Source organism: Chlamydotis macqueenii, chromosome 2, assembly GCF_036417535.1.
Source record: "Chlamydotis macqueenii isolate bChlMac1 chromosome 2, bChlMac1.mat, whole genome shotgun sequence".
Taxonomy (NCBI): Eukaryota; Metazoa; Chordata; class Aves; order Otidiformes; family Otididae; genus Chlamydotis; species Chlamydotis macqueenii.
Genome location: NC_141557.1, coordinates 124,449,709 through 124,470,980, shown reverse-complemented (window position 1 = coordinate 124,470,980; position 21,272 = coordinate 124,449,709). Strand labels below are relative to the sequence as shown.

The 21,272-nt window shown below is 40.6% G+C and overlaps 1 protein-coding gene across 1 annotated transcript in view; it reads right to left on the bottom strand.

Annotated features, from left to right (window-relative positions):
• The window catches only part of RAB2A (RAB2A, member RAS oncogene family), a 43,666-nt gene extending 23,673 nt beyond the window's left edge, over positions 1-19,993 (bottom strand). Inside the window, exons 1-4 of the mRNA XM_086740853.1 lie at positions 19,848-19,993; positions 19,629-19,765; positions 9,005-9,076; positions 5,244-5,311 (exon numbers count right to left, since the gene is read on the bottom strand). Coding sequence (XP_086596979.1) covers positions 5,244-5,311; positions 9,005-9,076; positions 19,629-19,674 — 186 coding nt within the window. The 5' untranslated portion in view covers positions 19,675-19,765; positions 19,848-19,993. The remainder of the gene's footprint in view (positions 1-5,243; positions 5,312-9,004; positions 9,077-19,628; positions 19,766-19,847) is intronic.
• Between the last annotated feature and the right edge of the window lie 1,279 nt (positions 19,994-21,272).

Here is a 21,272-nt window from a genome sequence, read left to right as displayed (position 1 = left end):
AAACGTTCAACGCCAGGCTGGATGAGGCTCTAAGCAACCTGATCTAGTTGGGGATGTCCCTGCTCCTTGCAGGGGGGTTGGACTAGATGATCTTTCAAGGTCCCTTCCAACCCTAACCATTCTATGATTCTATGACTCAAGACGACTAAAGATCCCCACGGGTGAAACTGTAAGTACATCCAAATACAGATCATTTGCACATATGCCTTTTCCTCCGATGTTGCTGAATGCATGCAATTTAGACATCCAATGCAATTCCCAACATATCACAGGAACAGAAAGCTTTAGCCCTCCATTATTAGGAGTACCCTTATGATTTAATTCAGTTCATACATATATTTGAAACCTTTAGATTTTAAGTAGCTACCCTCACTAAAATGGGAGTTCCACTATGGACAAAAGGAAGCGATTTGCCCTCCTTCCATCTAAGGCCTTATCCTAAGCAAGAGCTTGCTCTGTTATTGTAGAAAGGCACAGATAAACGGACAAGAAATCTGTAACCAGTCAGAAAATAAAATACCAATAATACAGTATTTCAATAACCAAGTACATTTAAGCACATGTCAGACAAAGGTTTATGAACACTAAGCTAGGAGGTGCATCAAGTTACCTTAGCTTCCTAAAAGTGCCATCATGGATGTGAACAACAAATAACTCAGCAATTGTCACTGAAGTTCAGATCATGATCCTCTTACACAAACTGCAATAGGAATAACTATTAAATGGAAGACTCCCCTTTGATCCACGAATCCAGAAGTTAATGTTCCCACATAGCAGCAAACACAGTCTGTGAACTGATGATCAAACTACCTTCAGGAACCAAAATAGATCCTTTGCAAGTTCTTGATGATACTTCACAGTAGTAAAACAGAAAGCCACAAACACTGAGTCATCATAACTTGAGCTGTAAGATGTAGCCACATTCTTGCAGGTACAACACTTAAAGAGTTAAATTATTAAAAATTCAGCAGAAGAATTCACCAACTTTTTATTTACCAGCATAAAAATATGCTCTGACTACCAAAACGAGTAGAAAATATCATGAAGTAAAGAACTCTTGGGGATGAGCACCACATCCTAGCAATTGTCAACAGCACATAGGTGAAATCAACATTAACTTAATGAATTAAGGGAACTTTATTCGGTTCTACTAGATCCAAAGGGCTTGCAAATACATGAAAAATAACTCCATTTCTAAGAATGATTAGTATATTCAGAATATCTGAAAGTGGACAGATAAGTCACGCTGTGGTTTTAGGGGAAACAGACATGTGCCTTCTGTCTTGCACAAACATGCTTTTTTTGTGCAAACTCTCAACTACTAGAAAACATAGTCAATTTAATTGCAAAGCTCACTTGTATGGAAACCAGGAAATTACTTGAAATCAGCTTATAAAAATAAAAAGATTATTTCAGATATTTAGTCTTAGTCTAAGCAAGACTAGTTCAAGCCTAAGCAAGACTAAGGTGTTACAGAAACATAATAATGAATAAAAATAAACACTTTTATCACAATTTCCATTAAGTGAAGCAGAGATAGATATTAAAAATTATTATATTTAAATACACAGGAAAAATTCTCATTCATATAAATTTAATTTAGAGAACATAAGTAGTATTGCTATTATCACTGATTTCTCCCCCACAGCATCTGACAGAACTTAAATTCTCTTTTTCAACGACTGCTTATTTTTGCTCATCAACAATGACTTGTTAGTAATAGCCAATACAATACAGAACACCCCCCTCAACAACAAAATGAAGGCTACTGACTCAGCCTGGTAACAAGCCCAGTGCTTCTCTACAACAATGAAGTTTTTCTGAGGAGAAGCAACCTTATTATTTCTTAGTGTTACACTGCCACAAGACAACCAACCTCATCTACACAGCTTGTTTAAACTCACAAAGCTTAATAGCTCCCAGAAAGGTAACTTCGATCCTTACCAGCTTCTGTAGACCACTTCTGGTTCACTAAAAATTATTTTTGCAACTGACACTAACTCAAATACAACAGTTCCACAAAAGAGTAGCTTAACTTCTCATAGTAGGCAATTACCAACTAACCAGTTCTGACAAAATCATATCTCAGTCTATCCAACTATTGAAAGCCATTACTAAGATTAAAGACACAGGAAAGTAAATAATCTAGAGACAGACAAGACAAATAAAGAACTCAGTCCAATACCTGCACTCGCTTTGACTGACCTAAATGAAAAGAAAAGTGAAACCCAAGGACTCACAGACCTAAAAACCTGGGCATGCCACAGCACACATAGCAGCAAGCTTGCAGAGCCCAGCAGTGAGGAGGTCAGGAGCAGCCTGCAGCTGGGAGAGAACAACAAAACACACTATTTGCTTGTGTAGACATATGATTAGCAGTAGAGCCAAGACTGCAACACCTTACACTGAGTATGCAAGGGCCACACCCAATATCTTTCATGGAATGTAGGTTTTGAGGGTTTGGTGGTGGTTTGAGTGGGTTTTCTTTTTTTGGGGGTGGAGTAGCGTTGTGCATGTCTTTGCATCAGACTACTTTTACTAGGCTGCCAGCTCAAAGGACCAAATACTGGACTACAATTTCTAAAGGGCAAATGTGCACTCCTTGAGCCTATCTTCCAGTTTGGCCTCACCGGAAAGGAATTCAGTTTGTGTACTCCCACATGAACCTCAGACTGTGGCAAGCAGAGCTAACTTCTGTAACACACTCCTGATCCAAACTAAGATGCTTATGAAAAAGTAAAATATTCTTGAGCTGTAATACAAGAAGAACACATAAATGAATCTCAGACATGAAACACTCTTAGCTCCAGCTGGCCCTGTACATTATGACATACTCCTGCAGTGAGGTATGCTGCAGCTTCCACGTATTCCCATTATTAAGAAACACCTTTTCTCGGGGCTGCAGTGATCTGCTGAAGACAAGACAAACTGTTGCACAGAAATAGCTGGTCAGAAAAATCTGAATTGAAGTGTTTGATTATCTTAAGAGAGCAAGTCCTTGTTCATTTTTAAGCAGTCAAATCAAGTTTTACCCAGTTTTCTTCTTCTTATGTCTCTGCTCAAGATGCTTCTGGTTCAGTGACCAGAATTAAAAAGCAAGAATGCAAGGCTAGCACTAAATCAGAGAAGTGCTGGTGCTGTGACTCAGTAAGCACCCACTGAAAATATAAATGCTTCATATAGTTCCTTAGCCATATGTATAAAATTAACTTCTCTTATCAAAGAGAAATTGTTACAGCTCAATAAATACGGAGACAGCACCAGTAACAGCTAGAAGTTTTTGCTAACAGAAATTCAGGAAATGCTCACCACAGATACACAATACAGTCATGGTAACCTTGGTCATAATGGACATCTTTGTGTACTTCAAAATACCTCTTGAGAATTACCTCATCGTATTTCTTATTTTGCTATTCCTTCAATACCTCTGCACCCAAGATCAGCACTGAGACAGCGGAATTTACATGTGCTTGCAAGCCAAGATTGGATTAGAATAGAAATATCCTGTGTTTTAAAAATCAGACTCTATACAGTTAAAAATTTAATTACGACCAATATACTATGTCATTCATTGCTTACAATTTATAATTTATTAACTACAACACAAGCGTACAATCTACTCCATGTATGAAAGCTTCCAATGAAAATTTTTAATTTATGTACAATATACTTAAGAAGCTAGCCAGATAAAATCCCTGCTCAAAAAGAGTTTAGACGTTATAATCAAAAGCAATTCCACTGAAATTTTGGCTATCATACACTTTGCATGCGTTCAGGAAGCCAAACAGACCGCGAAGACCTACTGAATCAGAGGCACCAAGAAAAATAAAATCTACTAAAAAATAATTGAAATTGTACCCAAGGAGCAGATAACAGCACATTAACAAGACCAGTTTGAAAGACAATGAAAGACAGTGGCTGCATTGATAGTAAAATTAATAATTTTGTCTACAGAGAATCTGTCCCAATTTTAGGAAACAAGGACCAATGTAGATACAGTCCCATGTAGTCACACTACATACTAAGTTTGCTTTTGAAGCGACTGTTTATGCAGAGATTTGCTTGTCTGTTGAATTTAAAAATAATCAGCCACTTCGGTAGCCAGCAATCCACAGTTATAATAGCAAAAATGCCGAGGGCAGAAAAAGCTTGAAGTAAGCACAATTTGACCATATTCTTCCATACCTTTTTGTGGAGAACTTCCAAGGAGGTACAGGTGTTAGATGCCATTTCAAGTCATAAACTTGTAAAATAAGTAAGGTACTTCAGATCTTACCTATGAAGTTAGCTAAAATATTGCACTTGTTTACATTTTTATATACACATGCACATATGAATGTATCTCCCTTCAATGATTTACCATACCAAAAAGAGCACATCCATGAAGCAACGGCTCATGTCTCTGTGAGTTTCTAAAGGTATCCTAAAATGCTTTTGGGAAAGGAAACAGATAACCCTGCCTTAGGGAACAGTTAAGCAGATTTGAAAAACGCAGCTGTCAATATGAGCATCTTAAAGGCGTTGTATCACAACAACTGTAGACACTGAAGCTGACTGCTCTGTGGTAAAGTGACTGAGGAGACGAAAACAGCTGACTTTGCTAATACAGGTTCTTAACCTGAACCTCCTCAAAAGTCAAAGTCTGGGTTTCAAAACTGTAAGCCTTTCCCAGTCCCTTCTTGATTGTCTCAAGTATTTAGTCTCTACATGATTATAGTGAACTTGAGTTCTTAAGTCTTCTTCTATGAAAACAGTGAGCTTTTCTTCTACATTGCAAATTGAAATATTTCCTCTAGAGAATTCTTGATTAAAGATAGTAGACACATCACAGTTTCCCAACAGGATGTTATATCAACAAGACCTTGCACAAATGCAGAAAAAATTGATTCTCTTCTTTTTTTTTTTTTTAAGTTTTCTTTCTATTTAGAGAAATATAAGTTCTTAATCATATAGAAATTTTCACAAAAAAGCAAGGGAGCACAAATACCAGTCTTACAAATCTGACAAAGTGTTACTTGAGGAAGTAAAGTTACAGTGCAAACAGCAGAAATTTGCACTTTTTAAGAATACATCACATCAAAGAAGGAAATTTTAGCAAATTTTTAATCTCCTTAGAAACCAAAGAAAGTTGCAAGACAAAGTACATATTCTCACATGGGTGCTGATGATAGAGAGCTTAACCAGAACAAAGGGAAGGCTAGTGGAGCCATATGTTTGAATAATTTATATGATTTATTACTTACCGTATCCCATATCTGAAGCTTTATCTGTTTTCCATCAATAGTTATCATTCGAGCCCCAAATTCTACACCTGAATAGATTTTACAAAAGATTAAATTCTTAGCATATATCAGAAAGAAGAATGTCAAGTACTATGAAAGCAAGAATGTAAGTTTAAGTTACATTGCATTTGCAGGAAATAGCATCTTTCACAATCTGCTTTTAGTTAGTTTTCCAGCTGCTTGAAAGAGCTGGAAAGTTTTCCAGAAGGAAGAAATCTGTTTTTTTCCAAGTGTTTTAAAAAAGCATCAATTAGAGCAAGTGTCAAGGAGGTATTTCCTACAAAGTTCTCCAAACGATTTAGTAGCTCTAGATCAGAGGGAGAAAAACGTGTCCATTTGAACGCAAACAGGAAATTTAAGAGTCACAGTTATTTTAACACTCGACCAATGACAGATCGCTAAAGCCAGTTTAGAAGAAATTAAATCTACAATTCTTTATCAATAAAATATTCTCTTAAGTGAGCATACAAATGTCACCTTCAACAAGATAAATTTTATTATATTACTATATTAATTAAAACTCATTTGCCTTTATGAAAAAGTGCTTCCAAAATTCTAGCTAAAGATCAAAGCTAATAACTGAGGGAGAAAAATTAATGTGTCTCAAATAAACAAAATTAATTTCTTCACTGGAAAATTCAGCCTTTAGTACTGTCTTTTAAAGCAATTTTAAGATCATTAACATTAAATTAAAGCATAAATCGAGGCTATTACTACAGTAGTTAAAATCTGACAAATGCCTAGAGATAGTGGACATATTTAAAGGCTATCAAGTTTCCATTAATCTATGCTTCATATATCCATTACTGCAGAAAAAAAAATGAAGATCTGGTAGCTTAAGTTTTGTCTAAAATTGGTCACTGTCTAGATTTGGACTGAAGTCTTCCAGTTAATCAGCCCCTATTTGAAGTATTCCAAATGCCTCTTCAAAAGCTTGTTTAGAATTCTTGGAGGAGCAGCGTTGCTTTCTGTAGAATGACTTTTGGGGAAGGAGGCAGGGAGGAACCACTCTCCTCCTCACAGAATATCGAAGCCAAATAAAAGCCGTGGACCAAAGGACACTGTGCTCTCTTTAGCATCCAAATAACTTGCAGTAACTGTATGCAAACAAGTTGAAAGAAGGGAGGGTGAGGGGCAGAAAACAGGAAGCAGGTGAATGGCAATGATCTGAAGTTGATTGCAAAGCCAGCGGAAGGTCCTTGGACTAGTACATGTGTCAATACTGCAGGCATTACTTGATCTCAAAATGCAGATATAGAGCTGCTGATTTAAATCCAGCAATCATCCTAAATGTTTAGTTTCTACACACAGCACCAGAAAAAATTTAAAAGAATATTTATCCTGTTCCATCAAAATATCTGCTGAGAGAAAATTCTGAATTTGTAACAACACACACAGTTTGATAGTAAGTTTTATTCTCTTGCAGAAGGAATAGAAGCTGTTCCAGCTTACAGTAAGGGCACGTCCTCAGGGCAATGGGCAAACCCAAGAGAATGTTTACAGTGCTTTTTGTCACCCATATCTACCTACAAATGTTGTAGGGTTTTTTTTTCCAGTTGGATTTTTGTGTGTGTGTGTGTTTTGTTGTTGCTGGGTTTGGTTTTTTGGAGGGCTTGGGGTTTCAGTTTTTATTTTCTGGGATTTTTCCCCCCAGACTGTAGCTTCTCCCTCCCTCCATAATTTCTTTTAACAACAGATACTTCAATTCCCAAATGAAACGGAGAAAGGTGTTGCACTGTTAAGGTCTTCTAGAGTACACTATTACAATTATGTACAATTCTGAATGTACCTCAGATGGAAAAATACCTACCTCTATGTATTCTATCTTTCTTTCTCTCCCATCTTGTTTTCATTAGAGGTAAAGTTTCTCTCCAAATTTCTTAAATCTTAGCAATAACATTTTGGGCTAGCTGTACTAAAATTTGGGGCTGAATTTTGCACAACTCTAGGTGAAAAGTCTTTTTTCCACATGTCCAATTTCAGTTTCCCTCCTCCTCTCCCAAGTTGCTCACAGCAGGAATAGAATCTGCACTTTCATACACTAAAATCATCATATTATACTGAAAAAAAAAGTGAGGCTACGTAACAAAACCCTTTTCATTCAATCTACAGGCTCCCAGGAGTTTTAACATAATCAGTTGGAAGTGCATTAGGTAACATCAGCCCATCCCATCTCACTCTACACAGGCATTCATATGGCTTTGAACACATATTCTTTATTTATCTCAGTCCTTCTAAGTCTGTTGGAGTAACAGGGAGAATCATTCTCCTGGCCAAAACACACACACACACACACACGTGCCCTATCAGTTAAGTGACAGCCTATGTCCCTTCTTTCTCTTTCCAGCCAGCTTACTATGCTCCATTCCTAGATCCCTCATTATGTTGCTATCCAGGTTCACCTCCTCATCCCACTAGGTTCAATTTCTGCTCCCAGATTTCAGCTAGCTACACACCAGGCAAAGAACTGGCGCTACAACCACCTTGCTCAGGTGAAGCTCTTTCCAACAGCCTGTCAGTCTGCTCATGTGACAGCACTGCCAAAGGCATAAGTGATATGTAAGGTGTCATGTATCTGGCAGGCCTAAAGAAGAAAAGATGACAATAACTCATGCCTCCCTAAAGAACTCAGGCTCTTTATTCAGCCAGCCTGTATGCTGCCAAGACCTCAGAAATATTTGGAAACTGATGTTAGCCTAAGAATTTTAATTATATTAGACAGTCACACACAAGGTGTGGAAGGACTGTCAAGAGAGAAAGGGAAGCCATAACCAAACCACCTGATACATTCTGTTACATAAAGAGTATTTGTTTATATTTCAAGCATCTATTTCAGTACTTCGAAACACAGAAAGGCTACTTAATCCTGGGAACTAACTAAAAATAGAGACTAGGGATACATTTTGTGCAAGGCTCACCATGATAGGTTCCTTGAAGTAACAACAAGAAGCTCAAAGGTTTTGCAACCTTATCAGACACTAGCATCTGTTACACTTAACAGTGAAACTGACCTGAAGACTAAGCTTGCCCATAGAATAATTTATTCCCACAAGATTTCTCATATTTTGTGTCGAAAAATAAATAAAAGTTTATATCATCTACCATAGGTAGATCAGAGGCAATGCATTCTGTCAACATGTATTCATTTCCCCTAGTATCAATACCAAATCAACCTAATACAGATGGTCCACATCCAATTGAGGAACTGGGAAGAAAAACCCCTGGCCCTTCCTTCCAAGCAGTGAACACTTTCACACTCCAATCCTTCTCTATCCAGAAGTTAGTCTTCCCACATAGTAAATCTGCTTATTTGTCTTTAAGGTTAACTTTGCTTTAGTTTATCTGTAACTTGCCTTCAAGTTTCTGTGGCTAGGCTGATATTCTGTTCCCTAGTAAAATATCTGCCATTTGTATCACCATCAGTGCATTTCAAGCTTGGTCAATTTTGCTTCATGCCCAGTTTTCAGCTTTTCTGAAGGGACAGTCAAGATACTATGGCTACAAAATTTTTAATTGTTTCAGATTGTACCTTCCCAATATGAAAAAGACCTACACTTGGTTTTATTATCTAACATATTCATCAACTAATAGTTATTCGTCTGCTAAAGATTCACTGCTACCTTAATACAGCAAAAATCCTGCATTACCACAGCACAACACACTCTTAAATGCATGCTAAGGTACCCCAACTATTAGCACGGTGAAGGACAAAAGAGACCTACCAATAGTGAGATCGTGGACTGGTTGAAACCGCTTGTCTGTAAACTGTAACAATAAACATGATTTCCCAACACCTAAAAAAAAAAAAGAAAACAAAGATGTTTTAAGCAAATAAAAAATCAGTTAATAATAAACAGAAATTAATTTAAGTGAATGGTATATATTGTTTAAAATTCATTACTAGAACTTGAGATACCAGATTTCTCCTACTTTTAAGTATATACAACTTTTTCATAACACAACAGCTTTTAAAGTTCCAGAAACATTGAAGTCAAAGCAGTTACTTTCAAAAATTGAAAAAAACCCTAATTATTCTTTTGAAAAATCAGTTCTGCCTTTAAAATTAAATGGGCAAAAAAAGGTCTCCTAACAGACCTTTAAAGTATCATTTCACATCCTCTTTCCATAGTAACTACAGGTTTTGCTACTCCTCACAACCCTATATCTGCTTCCCCTTCAGCACTTTAAGCTTTCTTCCAAGCTAACTAGATTGACAATAACACTTCACTCCCACCTCTCTCCTAATTTATCAGCTGAGGTTACAGGAGTACATACATGGCTGCTTACAACCACTACATAGAATCATAGAATGGTTAGGGTTGGAAGGGACCTTCAAAGGTCATCTAGTCCAACCCCCCTGCAAGAAGCAGGGACATCCCTGACTAGATCAGGTTGCTCAGAGCCTCATCCAACCTGGCCTTGAACATTTCCAGAGATGCGGCATCCACCACCTCTCTGGACAACCGGTTCCAGTGCTCTACAACCCTCATTGTAAAAATTTTTTTCCTAATATCCAATCTAAATCTACCTCCCTCTATTTTGAAACCATTATCCCTAGTCCTGCCGCAACTGGCCCTACTGAACAGCCTCTCCCCATCTTTCTTGTAGGCCCCCTTGAGGTACTGGAAGATCGCTATAACTGCACACTGGTTCCCAATAGGCCAAAAAATAGTCCAAGCAGAATTTGCAACAGTTGAGTTCACATTACAGCCAGACAGATAACACAAACATTGCCCCCTCCTGATATCTTTATTTCCGACCCAAATGGGCTAACTCCTTCATATTACATGGACACTGGCCAACAAATGGGCAATTTCTTCCATATGTGAAAGCACAGAAAAGTAAAAGTTAACGCAGTCAACAGGAGTACTCAAACTACTTAGGTTCGTAAATGTAATACTTTTTTGAGTTAGTTTTTCCTTGTTCTTTTACTTGGAGGGATTATTCTTCCTGTTCTGCTCAGTCAAATTTTATATTTTATCGTTTTAAAACTTGACAGTCATACATTCAGTTTACATATATTTAAACTCTGAACTATTATGACATAACATACAATACTGTAGGATCCAAGTTCCTGCTATACTTTGCTTTATCTGTCCAGCAAGATAAGGCTGTTTTAGCAATATACTAGAGGTCAGCTACAGCTGATCAGAAGGGACACATCTGGTAATGAAAGACAGCAAACAAAGGGATAAGGAAAAGAACCATACTGCAAAACAAAAGATATGCATACTAGAGGTGTGCATGTAATGACATTGATCTTTCTACCACTAAATTCAGCAGAGTTTCTTAGTATGGTTTCATGAGGAAACAAAGCCTACACAATCATAAGCACTGCTCACTTGTCACTTTGGTCTTAAAAAGCTAAGACCAGTGGCCAGTTTCAATCAAATCTAACAGAAATAGGAGACTTGCATTTGATTTTGTTGCAAAGTGCGTTGTGACAAATTGATGACACTCTGAGATTAATATCTCAAGTGATGCAGCAATTCCAGCAGCCTAAGCCAGTTGTTCGTGCTCCTATCCCTACAGCACGTTTGTGCCCATTTCTCCATTAGATGAGTTCTGAAGCAATTTCAGCCGTCCACTGGTTTAGCATGCTAACCTGACAAGACGAGTGACAAAGCAAACAGAAATGGCTTAATGCAGGGTCAGGCAAGCATGAGAGTTAGTTCAAATGAGGGAAGAGAAACGCAGCAGCCAGCAGATCAACAGCTTAGAGTGGCACGGAACTACAGCTCAAGGCAAAGTTTGCAGCATCAGCCTTAACAGATCTTTTTTTCCGTAGCTCTCTGACTTATGCTGGCAAGCTGTCAGAACACAAGCAGCTTAGAAGCAGATAGAGATTTTGTCCAACACAATTAGTGGACATAAGAGAAGTGGATAAGGAATGGTGGAGAGCGCTGGAGATAAAGAAACAGGGAGGACAGGCAGAATACTGGAGCTGTAAGGACAGAGAACACAAAATTCTAAGGAATCTTAAAATATTAATAACACAAAACACTATTTATATATACAGATAACTTTTATACCACCAATTAAATACGCTGCCTCATCACAGAACATAATCACCATCCCACTTACAAAAACCAACCTATAAATCACACCAGAAATAGAACACAGAATAGCTTTTGCCATTAACCTTACAAAGTTATTTCAGTATCATTGGATAAACCAGAACCTTAAAACTATCCAATATTCCTGCACAAATCTTACTAACATTAGAAAAGTATTTCAAAATCTAATCAAAGTGACACTTGATTAGGTGTACCAGCACTAGTTCTCAAGCAGCAATCTGACACTACTTCTTGTAAGGCTGGCAACCAGCTTGTTGGTTCACGAGAACATACAAACACTAGCATCAGCACAGCGAAGATGATAGACAAGCACAGCCCCTTTGATGGAAGCCCTGTCTCAAACTGGCACAAGATGACTGCACCTCTAGTTATTTCTATCTAGCAGGCCTTTTAGGAGCAGACTGCAGACTGATGGGTTCACACATAGAAACAGAAGAAATAACTTGTTTCTGTTTAATGCCATTCCTGCTACTTCAGAACCTTCCAGCAAAAAACGTCTGGAAGTCCAGAAGCTTTGTACTGCTGTTGACTGAAAAACATGTTAAAATGTTGCAAACGAAGCTGCCTAATAAGTTTAGGTTATAACCTATTTTAGACAGTACTTACAAATATTTTATTGCCTACATTTCACAATAGTATTGTGTTTTAATTTTATAGTTTTAAGATGTTCCAAGTTTGTAACAGGAAAGTTCTTAGAAGAATAACTGGTGTCCCATTCACTTCCAGAGCCTGAGTAGGCTGCACTATCACAGACACAGCCAGGAACAGGAGCTATATATGAACTCCTGAGCAGTTCACCACCTTGTGATATAACTGACCTTTGCAGCATCTGTTTAACAGTTGCACGGCAGCTAATTCCACGGCATACAGATGGTTTAAAGTAACTACACTAGTTAACTCTAAGAGCAAAGTGGCTGTTTACCAGGTATCTCATTCACTTAGCACTGTAAATCTTATACCTGAAGTTAGGCAGACACTCTGAGAAAAGTAGTTGAGCATGTCTTATAATAGTGAATTGTAGAACACAAAAGGGACAGCTTCAGTTATTTATTAACCCAATCTTCATTTTACTGCCACAATTACTTTACTATGGCTTCAGATAAACCACACTCAGAGGAAAAAAAAAAAAAAATCTTAGTATCTCAAAACAAGAAGCAAGCAGAGCTTGGATACACTTCACCAACAACCACAGTAAACAAAAGCTTTTGCATAGGAACAAATTAAAACAATGGATTATGTGCTCAGAGGAAGCAGCATGCTTCTTTGCAAGTGCCTGTTCTAGGATCCCTTCACCACTTCTTAGTACCCAAACAGTGACGGGAAGTGCAACTTGTGCTCCAATAGTTTTACCTTCCAGCTCTGAATTCCAATCAGCCTGACCTGGTTCTCCAAATTCATCTGCCTCCCTTAATAGCTTCCTCTTTATCTGGGTGCTGCTCTGCAGTCAACTTCCCTAGGCAAAGGGTTGCCAGAGCTTTGCAATTGTCCACCTTGGCCCAGCCATGCTTCAACACTTCTCTTCCTTATGTCAACACTAGTGTTCATTTCACTGCTCAGCAAGCCAGAACAGCCAAGTGGTAAAGCTAACCTCCCTGTTCTCACTCATAAGGTTATTCAGTGACCTAAACCAAGAAACAGACGCAGCATAAAACTACAGTCACTCAAAACAATAGTATGTGCATGAGACTAGGGATACAAAATAGGAAAGGGTCTTTCTTTTCAGTAGCAGGCTGCACTCACAGCAATTAAAAAGAACCAGCTCTGGAACCACAGCACAAGCAATGATACAGCTGAGCCAGTTAAATGGCTTTTGCTTCCTTCTCCCCTTCCAGCTCCTGTGACTCCCTGTGAATGGAGCAAGAAAGTTCAGTTGTCAGCTGCAAAATCAGAGGTGCACTAGTGTCAACATGAGGAAAACTTAGACTTTTCTTACCACTAGATGAAACTCATCTACTGTGAGATTACAGCCAGAAGGAAAGGATCCACAACAATTTAAACCAATCTAACCAACTGCTGCAGTCCTGTTACTTCCACTGACGCTTGACTACCTTAGTAAGCTGAACTGGTTCCAGACTAAAAATGGCTCAAAAAAAGGGGGAAATGGGGCTAAGATTATTTCCTTATTTGTTCACATAAGCACCACTATAGCCAAAGAAAAGTGACAGATGAAAGGAACTGCAGTAGTAGTCACCCCAACCTGGGTATCAAAACCAAATGCTGAAGACTAATATCTTTAGTTAATCTGCTAGCTGCCTCTGATGGGTTGACTCATTTCTTCCCACACAGTTCAACCTCCTCACTCAGAACGGCTCCTATACTTTTCTGACCGTACCTGCTATTTTTTTTTGTTTTGTTTATAAATCATCTTTATGAGCTGAACTGGCTCTCTGAAGGACCAGACAAGCGTTGATGCTGACAGCTAAGAAGAAGAACTTCACAGCTAAGACAAGGAGTGGTAACCAGGTCTACCCATTTTGGCAGCAGATAAACATTGGATTAACTCAGCCATCTCACAGAACTATATTTTTCACAAGACAGGGGTGATCAATCAGCTCACCACACACAGAGATGAAGACCAACTCCCCCTTTGGTATCTTCCTCTCACTGATCCTCCTAGGTCCAGTTTCCTCCCTTGAAAGTAATCCAGACCTTGGAAAGCACTTCCCTGGGCCAGCTCAGGGATTCATAGAACAGTTTGGGTTGGAAAGGACCTTTAAAGGTCATCTAGTCCAACCCCCCTGCAAGGAGCAGGGACATCTCCACCCAGATCAGGTGGCTCAGAGCCCCATCCAGCCTGGCCTTGAATGTTTCCAGGGATGGGGCATCTCCCACCCTCTCTGGGCAACCTGTGCCAGTGTTCCACCACCCTCATTGTAAAAATTCAGCCACCAAGTAAAATGTTAACCCAAAAAGTAGGTAGTTTTCTACTGCATTAGCAGGTTGGTTCACCTCATGGTAGACTATTGAAGTCACCACAAGGTAAGAGGACCAAGGCCTCCTCCTTTCATGTGTAATCAACTATGTCAACTTTGATGCCTATGAAACCAAAGCCTCAATACCAATTGAGCTGAAACAAGCTTCCTGCTTCTCTTACCTTCCTTTAGAAAACAAACAGAAATAAATCTTTAAATAGGCAAAGGATGGTCTCAAACAACGGACAGTTCTCAAAAAACAGATTTTAAAACCAACTCAGATTTAAACCAGGTAACTAAATAGTAAAAAAGTCACAAGGTACACACCTATAACCTAGCTTACAAGCTACTTCCAGTTCTTTGTAGTAGTCTGCACAGCTTCCAGATGTTTCACAAGGCCTTTTCTCATCACAGGCCACAGCTCATTCCCTCTCTACTTCCCTTCAAACCACAGCATCTTTATGCAATTCAGCAAAGTGCAGTATTACCCTTTCACAGGCCTGAGCATAATGAGACATTAACCTAAAGCAAAGATTTTTCTTAACCTCTTTTCAGCCAGTTAGGTGTTATTCAGAACTCTGTCATCAAATGTGGAAAATTTTATTTAAATTAACAGGAAGGACAAAATACAAAATACCAAACTGCCAGTTACAGAGCAAAGGGATTTCACACACCAATTATACAATGGACAAGAAGGGAAGAAAAATAACCTCTGAAATCCTTCATGATGGCTACATAAGTTTGGGAAAAGTAATGTCATAAAAATGGCTTTTTAACTCTTTTTAAAGATGATTCAGCTCCGATACTGAAATAAATAAATATTGCTGTAAATTATTTACAACAGTGTATCTGAAGCCAATGATGTAAGTTTTCCTTTCTACATAAAAATTAGAGCAGACCTACAAAGTGAAAGGAGCTGTTCAGCTTTCTCGTATTTCATTTAGCATGGCACTACCCAACTGCTAACTCTGTGAGTTTCAAAAATAAATAAGTTAAAATTATTTAATGTCCTGGATGATCACAAAAGACTTAGAAAACTGCCAGCCATTCATAATAAAATGGTTTTAGTCAAGGTTGTGGAGGTGAGTTTGGGGGGAATTTTTTGTGGTTTTTTTTTTTTAATTTTTTTTTTGTTTTCTTTTGGGTTTTTTGAGTATAGTGTGGTATTCTTTTAATTAAAGGTTAGAATTAGTTAAAATTACAAAGGTGCACAGTAAGTCTCATGAAACCATTCGTATGGGCATCTACTTACAGTTTGTTATTTCTAGTTAACTTCTTCTAAGAGGCTATGAAAATGTACAACAACTGATATCTACTCTTTTAGGGATCAAAGTATCATTGAAAGGGTCTCAAAGCAAGATATAAGTAGTACAGATCAGTACTCTGATTTTCAATATGAAGAAGTTCTCAAACTATCATGGGGTGTTAACACTAGGTCTAGTGGGATGAAAACCTGTTTAGTTAAGAGATATTGTTATATACTCATAGAAAATAAAGGCAAGAGGCTTTGGTCATGCCCACTGCTAGCTAATAACAGCTGCTGTTCCAGAACAAAGTGCACTGACACTAGAAACATTTCAAAAGGACTGAAAAATACAGCCAATGCAATTGCCTAATTTCAACATCTGAGAATCTCCTAGACAAGTAAATGGTTGACTAGACAGCTTATTTTACTCTAGAGAGTAAGGAGAATTAGATCACCAAGCAATTATACTTTCTCTCATCATCTTCCCCTAGTAAGAATAACTTGGAGATATCGTTGGTTTATAACCAGTAACTATCTGCTGAAATTGAAAGGCAAGTAAAAGTTCATTACACAAGAAGCTCTGAGGGTTGCTAAACTAACACATTCAAGAAAAGCGGAAGACAGACCTGTTCATATAAGATGCACCAACACTGATCATAGAGAGACATTTAGATGGGATACAACTGACAAGTTATGATGGCAAGAAATCTGACCACTGCAAAACTGGTATTGCAGGTATACTAAAGTTCAGTAGCATTCTCTGGTCCTATCTAGTAAACATACTCCAATATAACAAAATTTTGTTTGATGCACATTAAATACTCAGGGGCGGGGGGGGAGGGGGGAGGAAGTCCAACTCTAGTCCTTACAGAAATCTCATATATCACTCCTAGTTTATTGCCATGTGCTACACTGCTGGTAAGAAAAATATTTAAGTAGTAAAGAAGATTTTACCATCATTCAGAAAAACTGTTAAGAAAAAGATAGACTTTCAGTCACCAACTGCAAAAACAGGCAATACTTGTGTGCTAAGAGAGCGTTCACTCTGGCTCTGACCAAAGTCCATCTCAACTGGTGGCCAAAACCAGATGTGTAGGGAAGAGTGGATAAGCACATTAACTCCTACCAGCAATCAAAGATGCCATCAGCCCCCAAGGCAAAAGTCTCAGAGCCCTAAGCAGAATACACCACCTATCCCTCTAAATACATATGCCAACTGCTAGAGTGTTTTGGAAATATCCAGATCAAAAGATTATTCCTGGTTAACTCTCAGAGCAGTCAGTATTCCATAATACTTGTATTTTTCTCTTAACAATACCATGAAATTCCACAGCTGCTGTCCCACTGATACAATGCAAAAAACATGCAGATTTATGACAGTGTTATTTGAGCACCTGAAAGACAGCCATGCCATTTCAGGTCTCTTCCACAACAGAAAACTAACTACATCTTAAAAGAGTTTCAAGTACATTGAAAAAACTACTTTTTTTTTCCCCTGAAATATATATAAAATGTAGCAACTGGACTAGAATCCATCCCATGCTCATAAAGCTACCATTCCTTAAGTACCAGCAAAAGAAAAAGTCACTGGATGTCAATTACCAAAGCAGCAAGCAATGCAAGGAGACAAGAGCTCCTGAGCAAAAAAGCAGTCTTGCACAGTCAGTTTTTGTGGCTGTCATTTTAAGAGACTGAGATCATACTGAATTCCGATGTTTAAGCAGATGAAAGTATGTGGAATCACAATTCCGAGACAACACATGCAAGTGTCTTGTATAACTAACTGCAGAGGTTTTTCGTTGGTTTGTTTATGGCTTGCATAATGCACTTTGTTTTGTAGTGCTGAAAAGGAAGACGGGCTAAACGTTAATATCTGCCCTCAGCTGATGCTGTCTTACTTTTCTCCTACAGTTTGTTTACAACTAATTGCTGAGTCACTGGGTAGTTGATCCATTTCCAAAAACTCCAAATCAAATCCCAGAGACAAATTTCTTGATTGCTATGAAAATTACAAGGCCTGCAAGACCCCCAGCGTATCTTCACTGGTTAGAATGCTGTAGCAGACAACCACTGAGACTGCACAGGACAGTCCTGACCCACTTCTCATTTCCATCAGCAGAGCTGAGTTCAGCTGCCTTCGTCTGAGGAACAGCAGTAATACCTAAACTATCACAGTTATTTTGGCAACAAACAACTGTCTGCAACATAAATTGGCTCTTCAGTACTAACTATATTAGAATACTTAAAAGGCTCATAGGAGACCTAAATAAAAACAAAACCAACTTATCACTACTGGCATATTTAACTCACTTCAAGAACGATTGCTGCAGCAGTTTTAATTAGCTTCCTGTAGCAACTCTGAATAAAAGCCAAAGGAATTTAAAAAAACAACAACAAAAAATGTTGAGCTGTTTTAGTCTCTATATTTCTCCTCTCTATCTCATTCTTCCCACATTTGGCTCTTAAGCAGCTGCAACAACTTCAGAAGTGACACACATCCACTCTGTATTTCACATTTCAAGCAACTGAAATCCAGAAGTACAGCACAGACCATTACACTAAGGATATTTCATTGTAAAAATTTAATCAGTACACGATCAATGTATCAAACCAATTGTTTGCCACCACTTCTACCATTTTAATGATTATAGTTTTTAGAGATGCACCAGAATTGGCCACCTGTTCTGAAGCACTATCATTCTGAATTCTGCACTACCATTTTGCTCACCCTGGGCAGACTAACCCCTTCTTACTTCCCCTGAATCTGCTCAGGTAATTTCCGGTCCTCTGGTTTAACAAACTGTCACTCAGCTAAATACTCAAGAAAAATCAGAGTTTTCACTTATTATCTACAACCTAATGCTTCCAACACGGTCATTATAGCTGTCATATATTTCTTAATATTCATTTGTACTACAGCTGCTACTGCAATACTCTAAAAAAAAGCTTCCAGAATTTAAATGTAGGTTTTAAAAAAGATAAAATCACATACTAGTGTATACCAGTGTATTTAACAACCTCATGTGTAACGCAACTGTAGTGTATAATTACACTCTACCAACAGATAGTTTGGTTCATAGGTATGAAGTGTATGCAGGTATCCTTAGAAAAGCATGTCAAATGACAGCTGTGTCATCAACCTTATTGAAGAAGGCATTTACCCAGGTATGAGGAAAACAAGAAAGATGCACAATACATAGGCACAATAGTTAACTATGGTAGTTACCTCATCCTGACAAGTTTGATTAAAGTATGCCACTTACATCCACACTATGCTGAGGAAGCATAGAATATATTGGCAAAGGCGCTTCAAACAGCAATTCCTATCAGCATATGGTTATGCCTGCAGCATTCGTAAGCATTATTATTTGTAACAGAGCAGCCAGTGACAAATAGAATAGAGCAAGTTTTTTAAAAGTGGCGAGCAAATGGGTGGCAAAGGGAAGAGACCACAGAAGCAACGTGAAGCATCTGGGACAGCAGTAGTTAAAAAAAAAAAAAAAAAAAAAAAAAAAAGTCCTTGTAAATTAGAATGAAAGAATCAGGGCTCTTGATTTTCCTTTGACAGCATGTCTCAACACTTTAAGTTTGGTACAGCACCTCCAGGCAGGGCCAGAAAGGGCATCCTTGTGGCCTGAGCTGAAGTAGCCTTGGCATCACCACAAAACTGTGGGATGGTATGTGGCACTTCTCAGGCCTCACTGCTGTGAGGACGCAAATAAGGGGCCCTACCCAGATACAAGTTTTGCAGTGACAGTGCCTTTCTCCTCCCCGCTCGGATGCCGTAGCCAGGACCGTGACACAGCCCGACTGGCCCCGCGGCCTGTCAGCGCGGCCGGGAGGCGGCTGTCAGGCTCCCAGGCCTGGTGCGGGGCCCAAGGCCGCCGGGTGCGCTGCTGCCGAGAAGCAGGCCGAAGCCCCGGGCGGGGCCCAGCGCAGAGGCGGGGGGTGTGGGGGGGGAGCCGCCTCTTCGCGCACAGCCACCACGTCGACGACGCCAGCACTGCGGAAATGGGAGCGGGGAGCCGGGCCCTGCTCTCCGCTCCGCTCCGCCAGCCCGCCCCCCGCTCCCGGGACGGCCTCTCCTCTCCTCCCCGCCCCCGCCGCTTACCTGTGTCCCCGATGATGATGTACTTGAAGAGATACGCGTAGGCCATGGCCGCCCGGCTCTCCGGCTCTCCCTCGCTCCTTCGTGGACGCGCGCGCGCGCTCTTCTCTCTCCCCCCGCCCCCGCTGTCAGGGCTCGCGCTGCGGAGAGGTGGAAACGGTTAAACGGCCGCCGGCCCGCTCCCGCCGGGCGCCTCCGCGGCCACCGCTCGCTCCCTCCTACCTCCGCCCCCGCGCCGGCCGGCGGGCTCGCTCGGTCGCTGTTGCCCTCCCGCCGCTTCCCCGAGGCGCCGGGGAAGGCAGACACGGCGGCGGCGGGAACGAGCGGGCGGCGAGAACAATAACAGGCGCCGAGCGGGCCCGGACACCTCCGGCAACGTCACGCACGCACCCACCTCCTCGCTCCGCTCCGCCCCGCCCCCGACCCGGAAGTGCTGAGGGAGCCGCCAGCCGGGGGCGCGCGGCCGCCTCCCGCCGGCCTAGGGGGCGGGGCTCCGCTGGCTGCGGGGCTGCGGGGTGCCGGCGGCGGCGGCCGTGGCGGTGGCGGCGGCGGCGGCCCGGGGGTGACCGGGGCGGATCACCACCTCGCTCGGCCGCTCTAACCAGTGTCAGAGCCTGGGGCCACTGTTTTTGCCGGGAGGCCGGGGCCGGGGCGGCAGGCGCGGTGGCCTCACCCCGCGCGGTGGCCCCCCGAGCTGCCCTGGTTGGGGGGGGGGGAGGAGAATGGCGGCAGCCGGGCCTGTGTCAGGCGCTGCTGAGCTCCCCGTTTGCACCAGGGTCAGGGGTGCTGGAGTACGAGGAGGGGGACAGTTTGTGGATAAAACTCCAGTGCTGCTGTGTGGAGTACGTACGGTGTTTCTCGCTGAGAGGTTCCAGGAAAAAAACTTTTGGTCCAAGGCTGCTAAGCCAGCTCTGAGCTAGAGATGCCTCTAAGCATAAACACTAGCAAGTGATTCTCTACAAGTTTATTTTCATCACTCATCAAACTTGAGTTCTGGCTTGGAAAGGGTCTTTTCCTTTCCAGTTCTGCCTTTCCTCATTGAACTGGAAGCAATGAGCCAGGAAGGTAGCTTCAGTTCACAGCTGCCGTTTAGGACTTTCTACTTCAGAGTCCAGACAGCGCTGGTGAGTTGGAAGAAACTTCAAGGCTTTTCTTAGTCTAAGCTGCTTCACAAAGTGTCCTGTGTACCTGGACCTTTGGCCCTGGAGTAGTCAAAGGTAGCTTGGCTCATGGGTCGGTTCCACACCGAAGCTACGTCGGATGCCTGGCAACAGTAATGGGTAGGACATTCCAGTCAGCTGCTACCGCTGATGATGCTCTGGGGCGCCCTTCAGCTCAGCTGATTGTTGACTCTGAATTGGTGGGGCTCTTGAAGAGCCATTGGCATTTTCTTCATATGAACTCACAAGTCTGCTTTTCTGGCTCTGCCAGTCTGGTGGCTTTTAAGTAAAGATTTTAATTTGTAGTGTGTCAGGTCAACAACTTGAACGACATTGACCTACACTGCTTCTAACAAATGTGCATCCAGCTTACTCGTAAAAACCTTCAATAAAGCTGATTGTGCCAAATTCTGTTTCTGTATTTCATGACCTCTCTATTTCCCTGAAACCTAAAATTAAGCTTATTTTTTTATTGTTCTCTTTCCTG